The sequence below is a fragment of the Lissotriton helveticus genome, chromosome 1_2, assembly GCF_964261635.1.
Source record: "Lissotriton helveticus chromosome 1_2, aLisHel1.1, whole genome shotgun sequence".
Lineage (NCBI taxonomy): Eukaryota > Metazoa > Chordata > Amphibia > Caudata > Salamandridae > Lissotriton > Lissotriton helveticus.
The window spans coordinates 133,955,800-133,973,217 of NC_136058.1; the positions used below are offsets into that span (position 1 = coordinate 133,955,800).

General features: G+C 41.5%; 1 protein-coding gene across 1 annotated transcript in view; it reads right to left on the reverse strand.

The window, feature by feature from the left end:
• PRKAA2 (protein kinase AMP-activated catalytic subunit alpha 2) overlaps positions 1–17,418 on the reverse strand; it is a 359,800-nt gene that overhangs the window by 208,355 nt on the left and 134,027 nt on the right. The window contains exons 5-6 of the mRNA XM_078670112.1: positions 12,268–12,355; positions 6,734–6,958 (exon numbers count right to left, since the gene is read on the reverse strand). Coding sequence (XP_078526238.1) covers positions 6,734–6,958; positions 12,268–12,355 — 313 coding nt within the window. The remainder of the gene's footprint in view (positions 1–6,733; positions 6,959–12,267; positions 12,356–17,418) is intronic.

Below are 17,418 nucleotides of genomic sequence, written 5' to 3' on the forward strand. Positions count from 1 at the left end.
GTAACAATGAGCAGTCAAACATTTTTCTGAAGAAGTGCAGTTAGCAGAAGTTGTATTTATTTGCAGCATAGCCTCCTGGTCGGATAACACATTTCTGTTGAATACTATATTCGCAAATTTATGTTGAAAGAAAAGCAATTGCTGGGAAGTTACAGGCATATCTCACTTAGGATATGGTAAGACATTAAGAGAAAGGTAGGCTACCAATAGTGACATAGGAGTAAACTGGCTTATTACAAGAAATGCAAACCGTTTATTATGGTTCTGTGTAATGTGAGTACCGGTGGCGAGAACATCAAAGATTTAGGATAAGTCCAGTTATCTGTGGCTTTTAAAGACGAAAGCCAGTTCACAATTGAACTCTTTTTGTCATTTTGTTTATTAATGGTGCCTCAATTTTCGATTTCTCTAAATTGGTTGTTACCATCCCCTGTAATTAAAAATAGAAGGTCTGAACTTTGGGCCTGATTTAGTGTTTGACTGATGGGTTAACAGGAAGGTTGTCCTGCCTGCCGTATTATAAGTGTCATAGGCATTTTTAATTAGGCGAATGAGACATCTTCCATGTTCGTGACTGAGTATCCCATATACCATACCTTAACGAGAGTAATGTCAATAGAGAGGGGAGTAAGTTGTGATAATACTGAAAAGCAAATTTTTGGTCCCTTTTCTATTTTGTTCATTTAGGGCAAGATGTACGACAGTTTTTAGCGTGCGCAAACGGGTCTTAGACCAGTTTGTGCACGTGAAAAACCATGGGCCCATGTACAAACAGTGTTTGGAGAGTCGCAAATAAATTGCGACTTGGGACTTGGTATTTGGAAGGGATGTTCCCTTTCAAATAGCGACTCCATAGCCATGTAGTAATGTTTTGCAACTGCAATCGCGGTCGCAAAACACTCGCAAATAACCACCTACTTCAAGTAGGTGGTAATGCATTCGCAAAGGGGAAGGGGTCCCCTTTGCAAAAGCATACAAAATTATTTTTTAAGGGCAGGCAGTGGTCCCAGGGACCACTGCCTGCCCTTAAAAAATGAATGCATCTTTTGCCCTTTTGCTTTAAGGGAAACAGGCTGCATTTAAAAAAAAAAAAACAGCTGCTTTATTTAAAGCAGTCACAGACATGATGGTCTGCTGAGCCTAGCAGGCCATCAACCCTTGGAGGCCCAGCCATTCCAAATGGGGTTGCAAAATGCAAGTGGCTCATTAATATTCATGAACCTTGCATTTTGTGACCCTATTGGGAATCGCATAGTGCCCAAGACGCAGTTGGACATGCCAAATAGCGAGTCGCAAATTGCGAGTGGCAAATTGAGAGTCGCCAAAGCGACGCAATTTGTGAGTTGCTATTTGGCAGGTCATACATTTGGCCATTAGACTTTACAGTAAAAAAATCCAGGCACTACTTAATGGAAAGCCCAGTGAATATGGATACACTTTTAATTAAAAGAGTGGACTATTATTATCCACTCTGAACAACACCGAGTAAGAGAGCCTGACATCTCTTATGAGGGCGTGGTTGGCTGTCCCACTAACAAAATTCTGAAAAAACTTGAGAGTAGTGCATTTCGCAATACAATTTTCAAAGAAACTATATTTAACCCTCAGGTTTGTGGCCGGTTTTGAGGAGCACTCATTATAGTTTATGGTCTATCCAAAAAAGTATAAGGTTTTTTGTAGGGTTCTTCCACTAATCCTATTACTAGCGTTTTTTTTAGGGTTCTCCCATTAATGCCATGGATCAGGCTTTCTTGTAGGGTTCTTCCACTAATTCCGACAAATTGATCTAGAATAGAAAACGGGTCAAACCGTGAAGCACAAAGGCCATTTGTGAGTGTGTATCCTGTGATTAGCAAGAATCACCAAGATTGTGAACACAAAAGGATTTTCAGTAGTTAATTAATACCTTTTGTAAGTCGGAAATGCCTTTGTGACTCTCAAAACATGTTCTGTGACTCATTCAGCATTTTATTTAGATGGGTGTGACTGGAGCGCTCATTCCTAATTGCAGGGCTAAAAATTAATCCTTACACTTTCCAAGGCATTTGAAATGTAATACCTCATTGTAACAGACACCCACTGAATAACAGGTCAGCCCAGTGGAACAACAAATGTTGTCAGCCAAAGTCATTAAAAATATGAACTGCTTGGCTATTAATGTGGTGTACTTGATAAGCAGAGGATAACCACCACTGCTCATCTTGCGCTTACTTGCCCAATGTGCATTTACCAAGGGATCAGGATTCTTTTAAACAACCCTAGTAAGCTGAATCACTGATTAGGTATCAGATATTGGGATGAGATGACAGCACCCATGACAGAACAGCTGAGGCACCAAGGTAATGTACACACTCAGGCACACACACTGCTGAATACATATACTTAAGGCATTACATTTGGCGCACTTTTATATAAATAAGCCAGTGGTTTTCTCAGGGACTCCTTCATTATTCAAATTCTAGCTCCTTGCCTTGTGCCTGCAACATTTCTGACACCTATTCTTCCTTTTGACCTCCAGATTGGCCTCATAAGCAGATACCATTTGTATTATTGTCAACTTGATTTTGTTATTCTGCTCAGGCCTCGTTGTTCTTTTTGACAATATTCATTGTTTTAATCCCCCTTTTGATTAGGTGTGTTAATGCAGAAAATGTCCTCTAAATATTAGTCACTACTAATGCTAATCTGCTTTAGGCTTCAACATGAAAAGTGCATTTAAAAATGATACTCAGACAATTGATGCTGAAAGCACAAGGCTTTCATTTTCAAGAGACTCACGAGAGCCAGGGAGGCAATCCCTCGCGTGTAGTCCAAGTTGGCAGTGCTTCCTGGAATGATCTTGTGAGCCTCTCACAATATTGTACTATTTACTATGGACTTTGATTTAAACTGAATATATCCTGATATATCCTGTAATATGTATCATTTATATACACCAGAATAGTAACAGTGTGTTTAGTTTAATGAATGCAGTCTATTACAAAATTGTGTGGATAAATAAATCACCTAGATTTATGAAAAAGCTCTACTTGTTTTATCTGCATGAGACGAACATTGGTACACAGCGCACAGTTATACTCATGTATTTACTTTAAAGTCCATTTCTTATTATTAGAAAATGTTCAACCCCTACTTTTTTATGATTCCCACGAGAGTCTCGCCAGATAGTAAACTTTTTTACAGGACGAATTTACACTTTTCTTTATTACAGTACTCATGACTTATAATCCCCCTTAGAAGGGTGTGGGGAGAAGGTAGATTCTCAAATGAGACATTTTAACAGTATAGCAATAGTGCACTGTAGGGTGGAAGGAGTGTAAGGACACACTGGTATCTCACTGACACCTCTCCACAGCCTAACAACTGTGTATAGAACACTAATAAGCCCTTTTCACAGTATGACAGGGGTGCATAGTAGGGTGCAAGAAAACGTTGAGTTCTTCTGTAAAACCTATACCCAGGGCTACAAGTGTGTATAGTTTGGTGTGGGAAGAGACAGTATTTCTAATAACACCTTGTATCAAGATTTTGTATACTCCACTACTTTTTGTACGATCCCGCAATAGTCCAGTGAGATCGTAAAAGTTAGTTAAAAACAATACACATTTATTTTCTTCACAGTAGCTACTGCGAGATCATTAAGTCTCCCATGAAAAACAGGCCTCTTGACCACTCACAGGCCTCCGTTTGTGATTTTTCACTCTCAGGGGACGCTCACAGGATTCTCACAAGCCCAACTGCCAAAATATATAATTATTTCTCACCCACAATCTGCAGACCAAGATCTAGCTTTCTGACTAATTTGGGGTAATTCTGTTTTGCAGCTTTTACTGTAGCCCTGCCTAAACAAGTCTATGAAAAATGCATGGGAATTTTATGTTTTGGAACCCCCTTTTGTTCATCCCCCGCTTTACAGATCATCCTGAAACTTTCAATTAAGGAGCTGATGTGGAAGAACTTTATTTTTAGAAAGTTTTGGGAAAATGTGTTAAACGGGCCAAATCTATTAATGAACCATAAAACACTTTGTCCATGGAAAAGCAGGCCTAACTATACCTACCTAGAGGCGGCCATTAGGTAATATATGCATTTATATTAAACACATATATGTATTCTAAAACAATCCCATTTCAGGCTTAAAGTGCTAAATAAATTGTGCAAAAAAGAGCAAGGAAGACTAGCCAGTTCTCAAGGTTTAGGGGCAGAGAGCAGCTCCTTAATACAGAACACTCTACAACACCACCAACACTCTACATATGCTCACCTCAAATGTCTGTTTTTTTTTAGCAGTTTTTAACCATGGGATTAGCACAGTGCCATCCACACCAAGCTATAAAGTGACAATGCCTTTCACCATTTTTATAGCAAAGTCTTTAGGCACTGGATTAGGGAGTGCCATTTACGCTGAGCTGAAAAATGACAAAAGCCTTTTACCAATCTAAGCACAGTATTAGAGCTTTTGATTACTAAATTACACTCCAAGCCAGCCTGCAATGAATAAAAGCAACCTCTGACACCTGTTTCACTCTTTTTAGAGCTTGTGTGAGAGGTATAGCTTAGTCCAGACACAAGGAAACAACCAATCTAAGTCCAACCAATGCCATTTCAGGCATAGAATGCTGCATAAATTATGCAAACAAGAGCAGGGAATTCTGGGTCATTCCCAAGTAATTGGCAAAAGGCAGCTACTTTATATGGAACACTCTACAACACCACCAACATGCTAAAGCACACAAAATGACAAAGCCTTTTATCATTGCAGGGACAGTATTGCTGGTCCTCTGCTTTAAACTTTAATACGGTTTCTGGAACTGGTATAAGTACACCTGCCTGCACGTTAGCACCTGCACTATTATATTAAAATCATGTGTGTTGATGCTTTTTTCAAATGAACATTTTTATTGGAAGCACATGGTTGTCATGTTAATGAAGTAAAATGTTATTCTTTCTTTCTTTTTTATGTATTTGCTTGCAAAAGAAGCAAAATAAAGAATAACCATGCTCCGTATTGCAAATACCAGCTGTATTGTCTTTGCCAATGCTTGTTTCATTCTGATGCTGTGATATTTTGGGTCTCTAGTTGGCTGCCTTGTTATAATTGTTAGGTTGGGTGTTAGTCAAGACTTTTTGATTTAAAAAATGTATAATATACTTATACTTAAACTTCATCCATTAGTCTGTGGGTATGTCATTCACATTTTTTTGAACAACAAATCATGGGAAAATATAGCAAGAATTGCCAAAAGGTTGGCGGCCAATGCCAGACCTTTGGCTTTGCCAACACTTGTTTTACATTGTTAGCCATGATTTGCTTTTGATAACTGATTGTGTTTGCCACATCTGCCTGTCTTTTATTTTTACATGTATTGTTAATTGTACAAGGAGTATTTGATTCAGGGTGGGATGGTAATTGTGCTTTACAATGAATTGCTTCGTTCTTTTTTGCTGTACTTACAATCAATGCATTTAAATACTGTTGTTGTGTTTCAGCTGGTGGGTATGTTCTTCCAGTGTGTATACATATGTGGCGACAACCACCTCACCTTGTCTCCTGTTTCTATGCTATTGCTCTGTAATCACCTCCTCATTTTACATTTGTTCAATGTCACTTTTAACAAAAAACAGTGATGTTGCTTGATTTGGTCTCTTATTTTGTCCGCCAATTTTATCCTCATTACGCTTATGCGTCGCTAGAACGCAAATATTTACTCAGTCGCTATAATCATCAAGGTAACTAATCCTGCATTGAAGTTCTTTGACTTTGTTTATAGGTCGGCCTCATTATGCTTATGCTTCATTAGAACACAAATGTTTACTCAGTCACTATAATCATCAAGGTAACTAATTTGCATTGAAATTTTTTGACTTTGTTTAATGTTAGGCGTAGCAGATTTGGTGAAGAATTAAAAGTCTTAATCCATGCACAGAGGAAAATTCAATTTTCAATTCAAAGGTTCTTATATAGCGCCTTATCACCGCAAGGTCTCAAAGCGCTTTGCTTTGGAAACCCGTCCTGGCTTTTTCCCTGTGAAATAACCCCTACTGGGCATCCCCAAGGTGAAAGCCAGGCATCCCACCACGGGGGCCGTAGTGGAGAATAAGCAAGCTATTGCCCAGAGTTGCAGAGTGTGAACCCGTGATTTGAGTAGGCACCGAAGCGAGAATTATCGAGTCCGTTGACATTTTGGGCTCAAGACCCTGCCGTGTCGGGAATTGAACTCTGATCCCGGGTCTGACCTCTGCTTCAGGGTCTGCCTCCTCTAACCAGTGAGCCACACTTCTCCACAGAGAAGTATCTTTTTCTCAGCTGAGAAAGTAATTGAATCAAGGGCAAACTTGCCATTCTTTAGATGTGAACAATGATAAGATCCATTTTAAAATATCTGATAAAAACAAAGTTTGAGAGCATAGGAAAATATTATTTTCTTACTATTTTTGTTGTTTCTTTTTTTGTCCATATTTTAGTTTCCTTTGGTAATCACGCTCATCTATGAACAATACACCTGGCGGTTATACTCCCCCTTCAGTGCTGTACCCTCTGCAACCATCCTTATTGCCTTGTGTAATTACAGTTCATGATTCTCTATGTATGATTGTACATGATTCTTACCTTTTGTTATACTTTTATGTTTTGCTTCTTTCAATAAAAAACTAAATTCTGAGATTTAAAAAAAAAACAAAGTTTAAGATATATTCTTTGTTTTTTTAAGTATTAAATACTGTACAGTTTTACCTTATGTCTTTAATTGTGGCCCGTTTCAGAGGGTCGACCTGAAGCATATGCATAAGAAGTGTGGCAACTGAACGGTGCAAGTATTCTGGAATGTAAAATACTCCTCCACGGATTTTCTTGAATAGGGTAGGAACGTGTTCATCATCAAATGGAAGTGTTCCACAAAGGAGGGCGTAGAGTATTACACCGCAGCTCCAAATATCAACTTCAGGACCAGCATACAACCTGAAGACGAACAAAAAGGGTACATATTAGTTTGAAAGACGGATCTGGAGGAATAACATTTATTACCTGAATTCTTCATTTTCCACTAGCAAAATGTGACCATTTGGGCGAAACAATTTGCTGCCGTACTACTAAAAACACCCAGCGGCGCGCACTCCATTAGAGCAGAGGAACGCCACCACCCCAGTGCCACCATTAGAAAATAAAATAGGGTTTTAACCCGTTTTATTAACGTTTTATTTTAATCCCCGGGATCAGCCCCCAGGACTCTGATGAGTCTTGGGGCGGGTCCAGGGGATGACAGCGCTGGTAGAGGAGTGTTGGGCACTCCCTTCACTGTGCATGAGGTATTTGGCTGGCAGTCTCAGGTCGGCCAAACCCCTGATGCTTGGTGAAACTCTCACCAGCCTCAGCATCATAGCTGGGTCTGGAGAGAGCAGGTACAGCCTCCCAGGCTGCCTGGGAGCGCAAGTTGCCAGCGCTCAAGCCAATCCTGAAGCTGCTGTCATGCAAGAGCCTCTACAGGATTTGCCCATGCCAAGAAGCAGGAAGTTGGTGGCGGTGTTAAGTACGTTTTTTTTGTCCCCAAACCTTCCCCGCCTCCTTCCTCCGGCCCGGCCCGCTCCCCCCACTACCCACTTTGAAAGGAGACGAGGTGCTACTGAAAACACCCAACCCAAAAAACAATCCCACAAAAAAAGTATGACTAATCTCATGCAATTTAGCGTTCAAATATAAGTGATGTTTTTACTTTTGATGGCCTCTAAATTAACCATATGACACATTATTGTGGTGAAAACTTTGTTTCACCAAATTTGAACTTGAGGGCAAATACACATTGTACTGCTAAAAGAATGCACAAATGTATTAGCCGACAGCACTCACAGTAATTCACTAGAACTAACTTGTTTGTAACGTGGTCACAGAACGTTAGCGGGTCTTATTTCAATACTACCTTAAGTGGAAGATGACTGACCCTGGGTATCTCAACAGACATGCTCAAACCACATCATTTGTTCCTAGTGTACTGCTAGTGGTCAGGGGTCCTTACTAGCTCTGACAAACAATTACTGCATATCTCATACTGGAACTGTGCAGTATTTGAACTAACTTATGACTTTCCTGGTGCTAGCTCATGCTATCTGCTGGTGCATGGAAACATCGGTGAGCAATTCGCTATCATTAACAGGCTTGGAAGGTTCTATGTTCTGGGTACTCATCTCACTTTGCAATGTCATTAGAGCAGCACTTTCAAAATACACAGCTCCACTATTATGCAGTTGCAAGTTACACAATTATGCAAATTACTTCAAATCTTCAAGGTTTCTTAGTCGAAATCTGTTTTTTAAACTAAGGAAGCACCATTTTTTGTTATTAAATAAACTTATATTTGCCTCCAAAAGTGATTGTAAGAGAGAAGGTGATAGCAAGCTTAATTGTCCACATTCAATCTTCACTGCATCTTTGCATGGACATTTTATGTGTAATCACACAATATATTTATATTAGTATATTAGCTTAATTTCAACCACACTGAGTCAAGATTCTCCTGACATTCAGGATGAAGCATGTGATCTATACCACTCAACTGTAGCCCCAAATAGAAACATGATCAACTGAGTGGCATCTTTCTTAAAGCCATATTAGACATTAATTTGAGAGCACTCAGTGGCTGATTTACTTCTGACTTACCAATACAATTAACACATCCAGTGAACACTCCTGGTACGCTCCTAGGCTACACATTACTTAGTAAGTAACAATCTATTCGAAATCACACCTGGCTTATGCGTCACGTGCTTGTTGCCCTTGATTGTTGGAGGTTTGAGAAAAAACAGTCACTCATTATGCTTCACGTTGCAAACTTGCAATGGAGTTTAAAAAAGGTAGAATATGTTCTGATGTACAGTCTGATGACACTTCTATCAGCTTTATTTATGTATTTTGTAACTAAGGTATTTTGTTGTAAATATATAATAAATGTTGATTATAAAATGCACTTCTTTTTTTATATGTGGGTAATGTAATATACAAGATTAGGCGTCCATCACTTAAGTTAGATAAATTTCAATTCTAAGTAGTGACACTATTTATTTTTAAATTTTAAATGTTATAATCTTATAAAGCGCGCAGCTACCTAAAAAGAGTTTCTCGGTGCTAAGCATCCCAAAAAGTCAAATTGGCAACTTAATATATTATGGAATGCAAGCAGAGAAGTGCAGTCTCTGAGGGATTTAGGAAGTGAGTTCCACAGTCTAGGACCCAATACTGGAAAATAAAGCTCTCCCATCTAATCCAGTTTGAACCTGGATACAGTGCAAAAGGTCAGGTTGGAAGGTCTCAGGGAATGCAGTGGGATTTAAGTAATCACTAGGACCTGAATATAGTGTGGACTACTCTGGCTTTGGCCTTGAACATGTAGCAGAGAGCCTTGAATTTAACCAGTTTGTTAACTGTGAATCAATGCAGCTCAAGGAAGAGGTGTGAGACTAAAGTGTGCTTAGGAAGCCAAAATAACAATATTGCCACTAACTTCTGGACCATATGCAGATACCTGATAGATGCTTGGTCTATTCCCAAATATAAAATGTTGCCATAATCCAATCTGGATAAGATTTGGGCTTGAATCAAGGTCCTTTGGGCTGATTGGGGGATCATCCAGATGATCTTCCTCAGCCATTTTAGCACAGCTAAACAAGTAGAGGTAAACTTAGACACCTGGGGGTTTATCATCAAGAACAAAACCTAAGTTCTTAACCTGGGGGGTGAGATTGGGGAGAGATCCTAATGATTCTGGCCAGTGTTACGGACCCCAGGGTTGTATGTGCTTGCCCAGGACCATGACTTCCATCCTACTGCCATTAAGCCTGAAAGATGTAGCACTCATCCAAGTAGCCACTCAACTCAAGCCCAGGTTAAAATCAGAAGGTTAATGATCCTGTGCAGATGACAGAGAAAAGGTAATTTGGGTGTCATCTGCATAAGAAAAAAGGGTCAAACCACAACTCTCCACTTCATCTTTCAAAGGGCCGAGGTAGATGTTAAATAGCAGCGGGCTTAGCACAGAGCCCTGTGGAACACCAGAGTTTAAAGCCAGTGTATTGGATCTGGAATTGGTTGAGATGACTTGAAACGTGCGATCCTTAAGTAAAGATGTTAACCAGGCCAAGGCTTTTCCTTCCAGACACAAAGATGACAGATGTTCGAACAAGATGGAATGAGACACAGCATCCAAGGCCACGCTAAGGTCCAATAGAATAAACACAGTCTTACCTCCCTCATCCAGGAGTCAGCTAAGTTGCTCAGTGACTCCAAGGAGGGCAGATTCAGTGCTGTGCCTAGCCATGAAACCCAATTGTGAGGAATGAAAGAACCTTTTGGCCTGAACCGAAGATGTAAGTCTTGCATTTATATGCTTATCCAGAGTGCCCGGGTAGCAGAGAGATTGGTCAAAAATACAACCAGGTCGAGAGTCAAGGTTGGGATTTTTTAAGAGTGGCATGACCATAGCGTGATTCCAGCTGAAAGGAACATGGCCCTAGCATAAAGACGTGTTCAAAAGATTTAGCACCACCTGTAAAAAAGTTGGATGCAGCAAACAAAGCTTATAATGTGGTAAGGGGTCTAATGGGGAGCAGGACTTGATGGATAGTAAAGAAGGTGGAAAAGTCAAGGGGAGGCCAGGACGATATGGCAGGAATAGCATCCACTCCCTGCACATTGACACTAGGCTCTTGTTGTGTATAATTTAGTGTGAGGTTAGCAGCGACTGAGTCCCTGAATGAAGAATTTGCCCTTAACTTTGCTGGACAGATGAAGATGGATGCCTGTCGCCTTTTTGATGAATAACTGAGCAAGCTCCTTGCGTTGAATCTGAGAAAGTGAAGGGGCTGGAGACACATTACAGAGACTACTGTTGAACCAGTTTTAGGATTTGAGTGATTACTCTACAGGGAACTGCTTTGTTTGTGTAATGTGTGAATATATCTTCAGAGCACATAGTGCAGCAGTGTCTTATTTGATTACGACCACATAATGATGATAGTTATCTTCCATTGCCATGCCATTTAATAACTACACGAACAAACAAGTCTGTTCCCACTTTCAGGAATTTACTGTTTGAATGGTAGTTGAAGGAGAACCTTGATATACATTAATGGAAAGAGAATCTCAGGAGCTTTTAAACAAAAAAAGGACTTATGTGTAAGTACGTTCATGTCACAGCTATTCTAGCAGTATTTCATTTACCCACTATCTACTCAAGGTAGGGTAAAAATCTTATACTTGAAGCTTTCTTGTGTTGCCCATCAATCTCTTTTGAATGGAAGGCACTGTCTTTTCATGCATTTACTATAAGTTGATATTGTCACTTTTATATGTTCTTGTCCTGCATTTAGTTTACAAGGTAAACTTAATATCTCACCTCGTTCATTACTTATGGCTATTCATACAACATTGGAGTGTTTAAAGTTGTTCGCTATAGATTCTTATCTTATGGTATGTGATAAAAAAACTATTTAGCGTCAGCTGCAGTGCTGTGGCCAACTTGCTTTTCAAATATTGTAAAATAGGGCTGTACAGTCAAACGTTAGTGATTGATATGAACTGTTTGTTACTTTCATTCATGATATTATCATTGCAATGGTTTCTACTAACTGAACAACGTATTTTGACTTGCAGAGTGATTATCATTACCATATTGTAGCCACTATCACATCTAAGAAGCCTCTGTGAATCTAGTGTTGGTAGGTATTGCTGTGCATCCTTAATTTAATTCTAAAAGCATAGCCCACACCACTAAAAGAAAATGTAGGAATGTCTATCCTGTATTGTTGTGACTGACTGGCTATTTGGAAATTCCTTCTCATATAACTTTCTCGGCCACCGTGCCCCCTTGAATATGCTTGAAAAATGACACTGGGCATAATCAGGATGCTGCGATCCTAGGCACACAATATGTTACATAACATAGAAAACATAGAGGAATCCTATGAAACATTTCAAAACGCCATATCACCAGTCTGCAGTGGGGAAGTCTGGTGGTACAAAGAATTTAGTCAAAACTTTTACAGTTTTTATACTGTTTGCATTACTTTGGGCTAATGAACTGACCAGAGTAATCCTGATGTTGGCCCTCTGCCATCATTTAATGCATGTGCTATGCTCTAAACAAAATATATTTCCTTGAAATTAAGTCTTGTAAACTTATTATACTTATTTGAAAGTATGTTATAGATTATTCTTACTAACAAATTGATAAAACGTCAAGGTGAAAATTTGCAAGCACGTTTTCTTGATTGATAACCTACCTTCCAGAAATAACTTCTGGAGCAGCATAGTTTGGTGAACCACAACTGGTGCGAAGAAATTCTCCATCTGACATCATATTCGAAAGACCTGCAAATAAGACAAGATACTATCACATCTCAATGGTAAATGTGGATTGACTTTCAGGATGGCACTTTGAAATACCCCATCACTGCCAGGTGCTGAACCAGGTAATTAGGGCATATTACTGACATCATTTACAGAATTGACCTTCAGATTAATGACTAGGACGCTGTGGTATATCGGTCATCTGATAGAGTAGGAAACATGACGCATTTTTAGAATTATGTAGTTTTGTGTTTACAATAATGTCAGATAAAGGCTGATTGGACAATTTGGGTAAGTTGATTATTGATGCTGTTGCTAGCAGAAAAGAGACGCCCTATCTTAGAGAGGGCGAACAAGCAACTAATTAAGGCACATTGTGCCAGAACAGAGCACCATTACAAAAACGTGAATTCGATGGTTTAAAGTGATGCCTGCATATTGAGTGCTGAAACCAGTTGAAGGGTACTTAAAATATCTGGGACCTCTGCATATGATGCCTTGCTTGAATAAGCAAATCAATATCGTATTGGCGACACACAATGCATTTTAGGTTTCTTGCTAAAATGTCTTTATATGAAGAAGTGACAATGGCCCACATGCATCATTGTGACATTTTGCACTTCCTAATTTGCGAAAAATAAGGAATCGCAAATTAAGAAGTGCAAAATGCTATGCATCATTATTTTCGGTATTCATTTGTGATTCGGTAAAAATCGCAATTTTTACCGAATCCCAAATGAATACCGAATTCTTAAGTTAATTTTCGCAATTCCCATTGATTCCTATGGGCCAAAAGGCCCATAGGAGTCAATGGGAATTGCGAGTGGCACTTTGAAAATTTCATGGGTGCAGGGGGGGGTCCAAAGGACCCCCCCATGCACCCCTGAAATGTATTTTTTTTTCGCATCATGTTTCACACACACATGTCCTAAGGACATGTGTGTGTGAAACAAGAATGTTGAAAAAAAAACATTTTAAGCATTTTAAACACTTTTTCCAAATTTACCGAGTGGTTCAACCACTCGGTAAATTTGGCACCCTAATTGCGAATTTACAGTTTTAAATTTAATGATGCATTGCTTTTAAGAAATCGCACATCTGCGACTTCTTAAAAGCACCCGCAATTTTAGAACTCGCAAACATGTTACGAATTCTAAAATTGCTTCATGCATCCCAAAAAGCACTTTTGCATTCGCAAACGGCCGATTTTAAGGAATCGCACCGTTTGCGACTACAAAAATGCTTGATGCATGTGGGCCAATGTGTTTCTAAAAAGTCATATAAGATTATGACAGGATTATGACTCTAGACAGTGTTTGTACGGTTCGGGGTGCTTTATTCAAAGAAGGGTGTATCAGAGAAAAAGCTGAATGGAAAATGCACTAATTGTTCTTAAATGAGGGAATTAGCACAGTGAAGAGAACAAATTAGCATTTAATCAACATTATTTGACATGCCTGGTGCAGTTAGCACACATGATTAAACATTTCTTTTAAAGAACCCAGGAGCATCTGTTGAAAATGGCAATGTATATGCACATAAGCGGAGTTCATTTGTGTTCACTGTACCCCTTGTTGTAAGCAGAACGGATATCGCTAAACACTGACTGTGTTATCCCGCCAGCATAGACCCATGCACACACGTACACGACAGCCATTTTAGGCACCATGGCCTCTCTGCCCGTTTGTTGAACCCCCGGCACCCCTCCCCGCGCGCACTGCTCATGCATCGGCCATAAGACCCTCTCCCTCTGCGTGACCCTGCCCTAGAAGTAACCCTCCTGCTTGACCCACACCCCCCATTTCCTCCCAAGAACACCCTTCCCCTCAGCTGACGAGCCCCCCCCAACTGCACTTGGCCTTTCGACCCCGTCCCAAGTCCTAAGACCAAGCCTCGTGGATGTACACCCCCCTTTTCCTGCGCAGCATAACAAAACCATGATACACCAGCCGAAGTCCCCGATCTTATCGCCTGCCCAACCTTTGATCTGATCATCCCCTCCTGCCCTCGTGTCCTGTAGGAATGTCCGGCTGAGAGATCACAATCTCTTGTTACATTCAGGAGGGGAGGATGACATCTGAGCGACTGGTATGGGAATAGGCCTGAAGCTGGGATTCCAAGCATGCCTTTTTCCTACTTCAAAGCGTCTTTATTGCAATAAGGAATGTTTGTGCATCATAAACATGTGTATAAAAGACGAAGCCTCAGAGAAACTGAGTGTGTGGGCTATGGAGGGCACCAAGAGAGAGAGCACCTCCTGAAGGCACTATGCGAGTGTCCGAAATGACAGGCTCTCCTCATGAGAAATAAAACTCTGTTCTTGTTTTCCTGCTTCCAGCGCCCGTCTCTTTATTTGGTAATTGTTCAAGATGGGAACTAAGAGGCGTCCTGCGCCAGCAGCCTGGGCATCAGGTGCATTATGGGCTGACTTTTCCACAATTGGCGTCCCAACGCGGGGTCCATCAGCAACATAAGGTCCGGTAAGAGAGGTCCAGACGATGGGGTGAACATCTAAACGATTGGAGTATACCTGCCTTGAGAGGGCCCTCGTCCGGCTGCCGATTGAATGAACTTCACCGATTCCGAACGGACCTCTCTCAAGTGACCTACTGTCCTGACTGGAATCCCACAGGAATGCTGCAGTAAAAACATGGAGAAAGAGAACGATTGGGCGCTGGAAAAGGGAAGGCGAAGAATTGCCCACACGGTCCGGTCCGGGTAAGGTTAAGTAGGACGTCTTTACGTCCGATTGGTAGGATGGCTTTATCCATCTGATTGATTGATTGATTGTACTTGAAGCATTGGTTCTCTTTGAGACATTTTCTATTTGCAAACAGCGATGAATAGGAACGTTCCCCTCTCTTTGCAAATAGTTAAGGATAGGTAATGCAGACGTTTGTCCCCCATTGTAATCCGTCATGCCTATCTTTCTCCCCACTGATTGTTTGTTATCGATTTTTATCGATTATTGCTCTTTGAGATATTCCCTGTCTACAAACAGGGAAGAATAGAAATATTCTGCCCCCCTTTGCAGATAGTGAAGGATAGGTAATGCAGATTTTTGTCCCCGTTGTAATCCGTCATGCCTGTTTTTCTCCCCACTGATTGATTGATTGTCTGGACATTTATTGTTCAAGGAATAGTTCTTTTGAGGTATTCTCTGTTTGCAAATAACGTAGAAAAGAAATATTCTGTCTAATCTTTGCAAGAAGTGAAGGGTAGGTAATGCGGACCTTTGTCCCCCGTTGTAATCTCTCGGGCCTATCTACTCCCCACTGATTGGTAAACTAGTTCCACCCGGACCATTTATTAGAGGTAGGTCATCTGGCACGACCAGAGGGCACCCCTAATAAAAAGGACATATGCAACAATAACGAAGTAATCACCGTATCCTGTTAACAGAAACTTTAGCATGAAACACGCTAGGGAAAAAAAGGGAAGAAAGAAATAAGAAAGCAAAATCAGTAGGCCACTGATGAGTTTTTGATTTCGCAACAAATAGGAAAACGTTAGAAATAGCTCACGATAAAACACATGATTTTGCTAGAAATAAGAAACGTTAGAAATAAGCCCGTAATAAGAAACATGAAAATGGTGAAAGAAGCCAAGCTTGACATCGCAACGGCCACGAGGCAACCAGGCTTCGCCACCCCTCACTGCTCCAAACATGTCTGTCCCACCGCCTGCCACGCCCCAATAACGGTAACATGAGATAGATACAAATCAGCAGATACCTACCCCCTTTCTGGAAACTCCCGAAGTGCTACTGGTTCGCGGCTACGCCCATCCGGAAGACGAGATCTTCGGCACGTGTAGGGCGGGTCCTGCTGCCAGCCGTCGGCCGGAGGTCGTCGCATAAGGTGGGCCAGAAGAGGAGCCGAGTCCGACGGGATCCGGCCGTCCCCTCTTCTTTCTTCAATAATGGCTGCGACAACACGGGGGGGGTGTCTTGCTCATGCCACCGACCCCCCCCCCCCCTCGCATCTCCTGGTCCAGCCACGGCTTGGTATGAGCTCCCCGTTCGGCCCTGAAGCGGCGCCTTGCAGGCCACTGGGGGGGGATGTCTTGCCTATGCCTCCGACCCCCCCCTCTCATCGCCTGGTCCGGCCATCATGAATATTAGCGCCGAGAAAAACGGCGTGGGGTGTGCTGGGAGGGAGAGGCGGCGCCAACGAGCCTCTCCCACCTCCCCAGGTGGAGGCCCCCAGTGGCACCCCCAACGCTCCACTCACCCGACGAGGGTTCGTCCACTCGTAAAATGGCGGTCGACCCTGCAGGAGCGGGCCCGGCATGAAGAGATGGCCCGGTTGCTTGTTGATTAAGAAATGAGTCCCACAATCAGAAGTGTTCTCCTCGACTTTGAAGATTCTATAGGAGCCACGGGGGCCCCCGACCACCGCAGACACCCCCGATGGGGAATGACTGCCATGATTACCCGCGGAACGATGAAAATGTAGCCGCGAGACGTCGGCGCTCCCATGCTGACGCCAGCCTCAGTTTGAATGACTAAAATCCTGCAGACTACAGTTCGGATCAGTTCCGGTGAAAACCCAGTATGACCCGGTAGAAAAAAATTGTTGCCTCCCTCCCCCTTTGACTGATGGTTCATACCGCCGATCCTTTCTGTTGCCCTTTAACGGAACTTTTGGACTGCCGAAAGAGGCTCTAGGCCAACCACGAGTTGGTGGAGATTTTGACTATGCCTAGATCTGCCTGGCTGCTCCCAAAATGGCGCTGGTACAACTGAAACTTTCAACTCCTTGTTGTACCCCGATTGCTCAGCCTTGGTGTCATGAAATATGTATGCAGTTTTTAAACACAATGAATTGATATGGGATGGGTACTGATTATGTGTTCGGACAATGAATTGAAGTGAGATGGGTACTGATTGAACATTCGGACAATGAATTGTTGTTAAGTTTTGGCGCATCATGATTATTGAAAGTTCGAATTTCAACACTTATGATACTCGCTCACACTGAAGTTTCGATATGATTTTATTGCACCTGTCGCACTTTTTATTATGAAATCAACGACCACCGACTCCATTAGGTTTTTCCACTAATAAGTATCCCCACATGTAC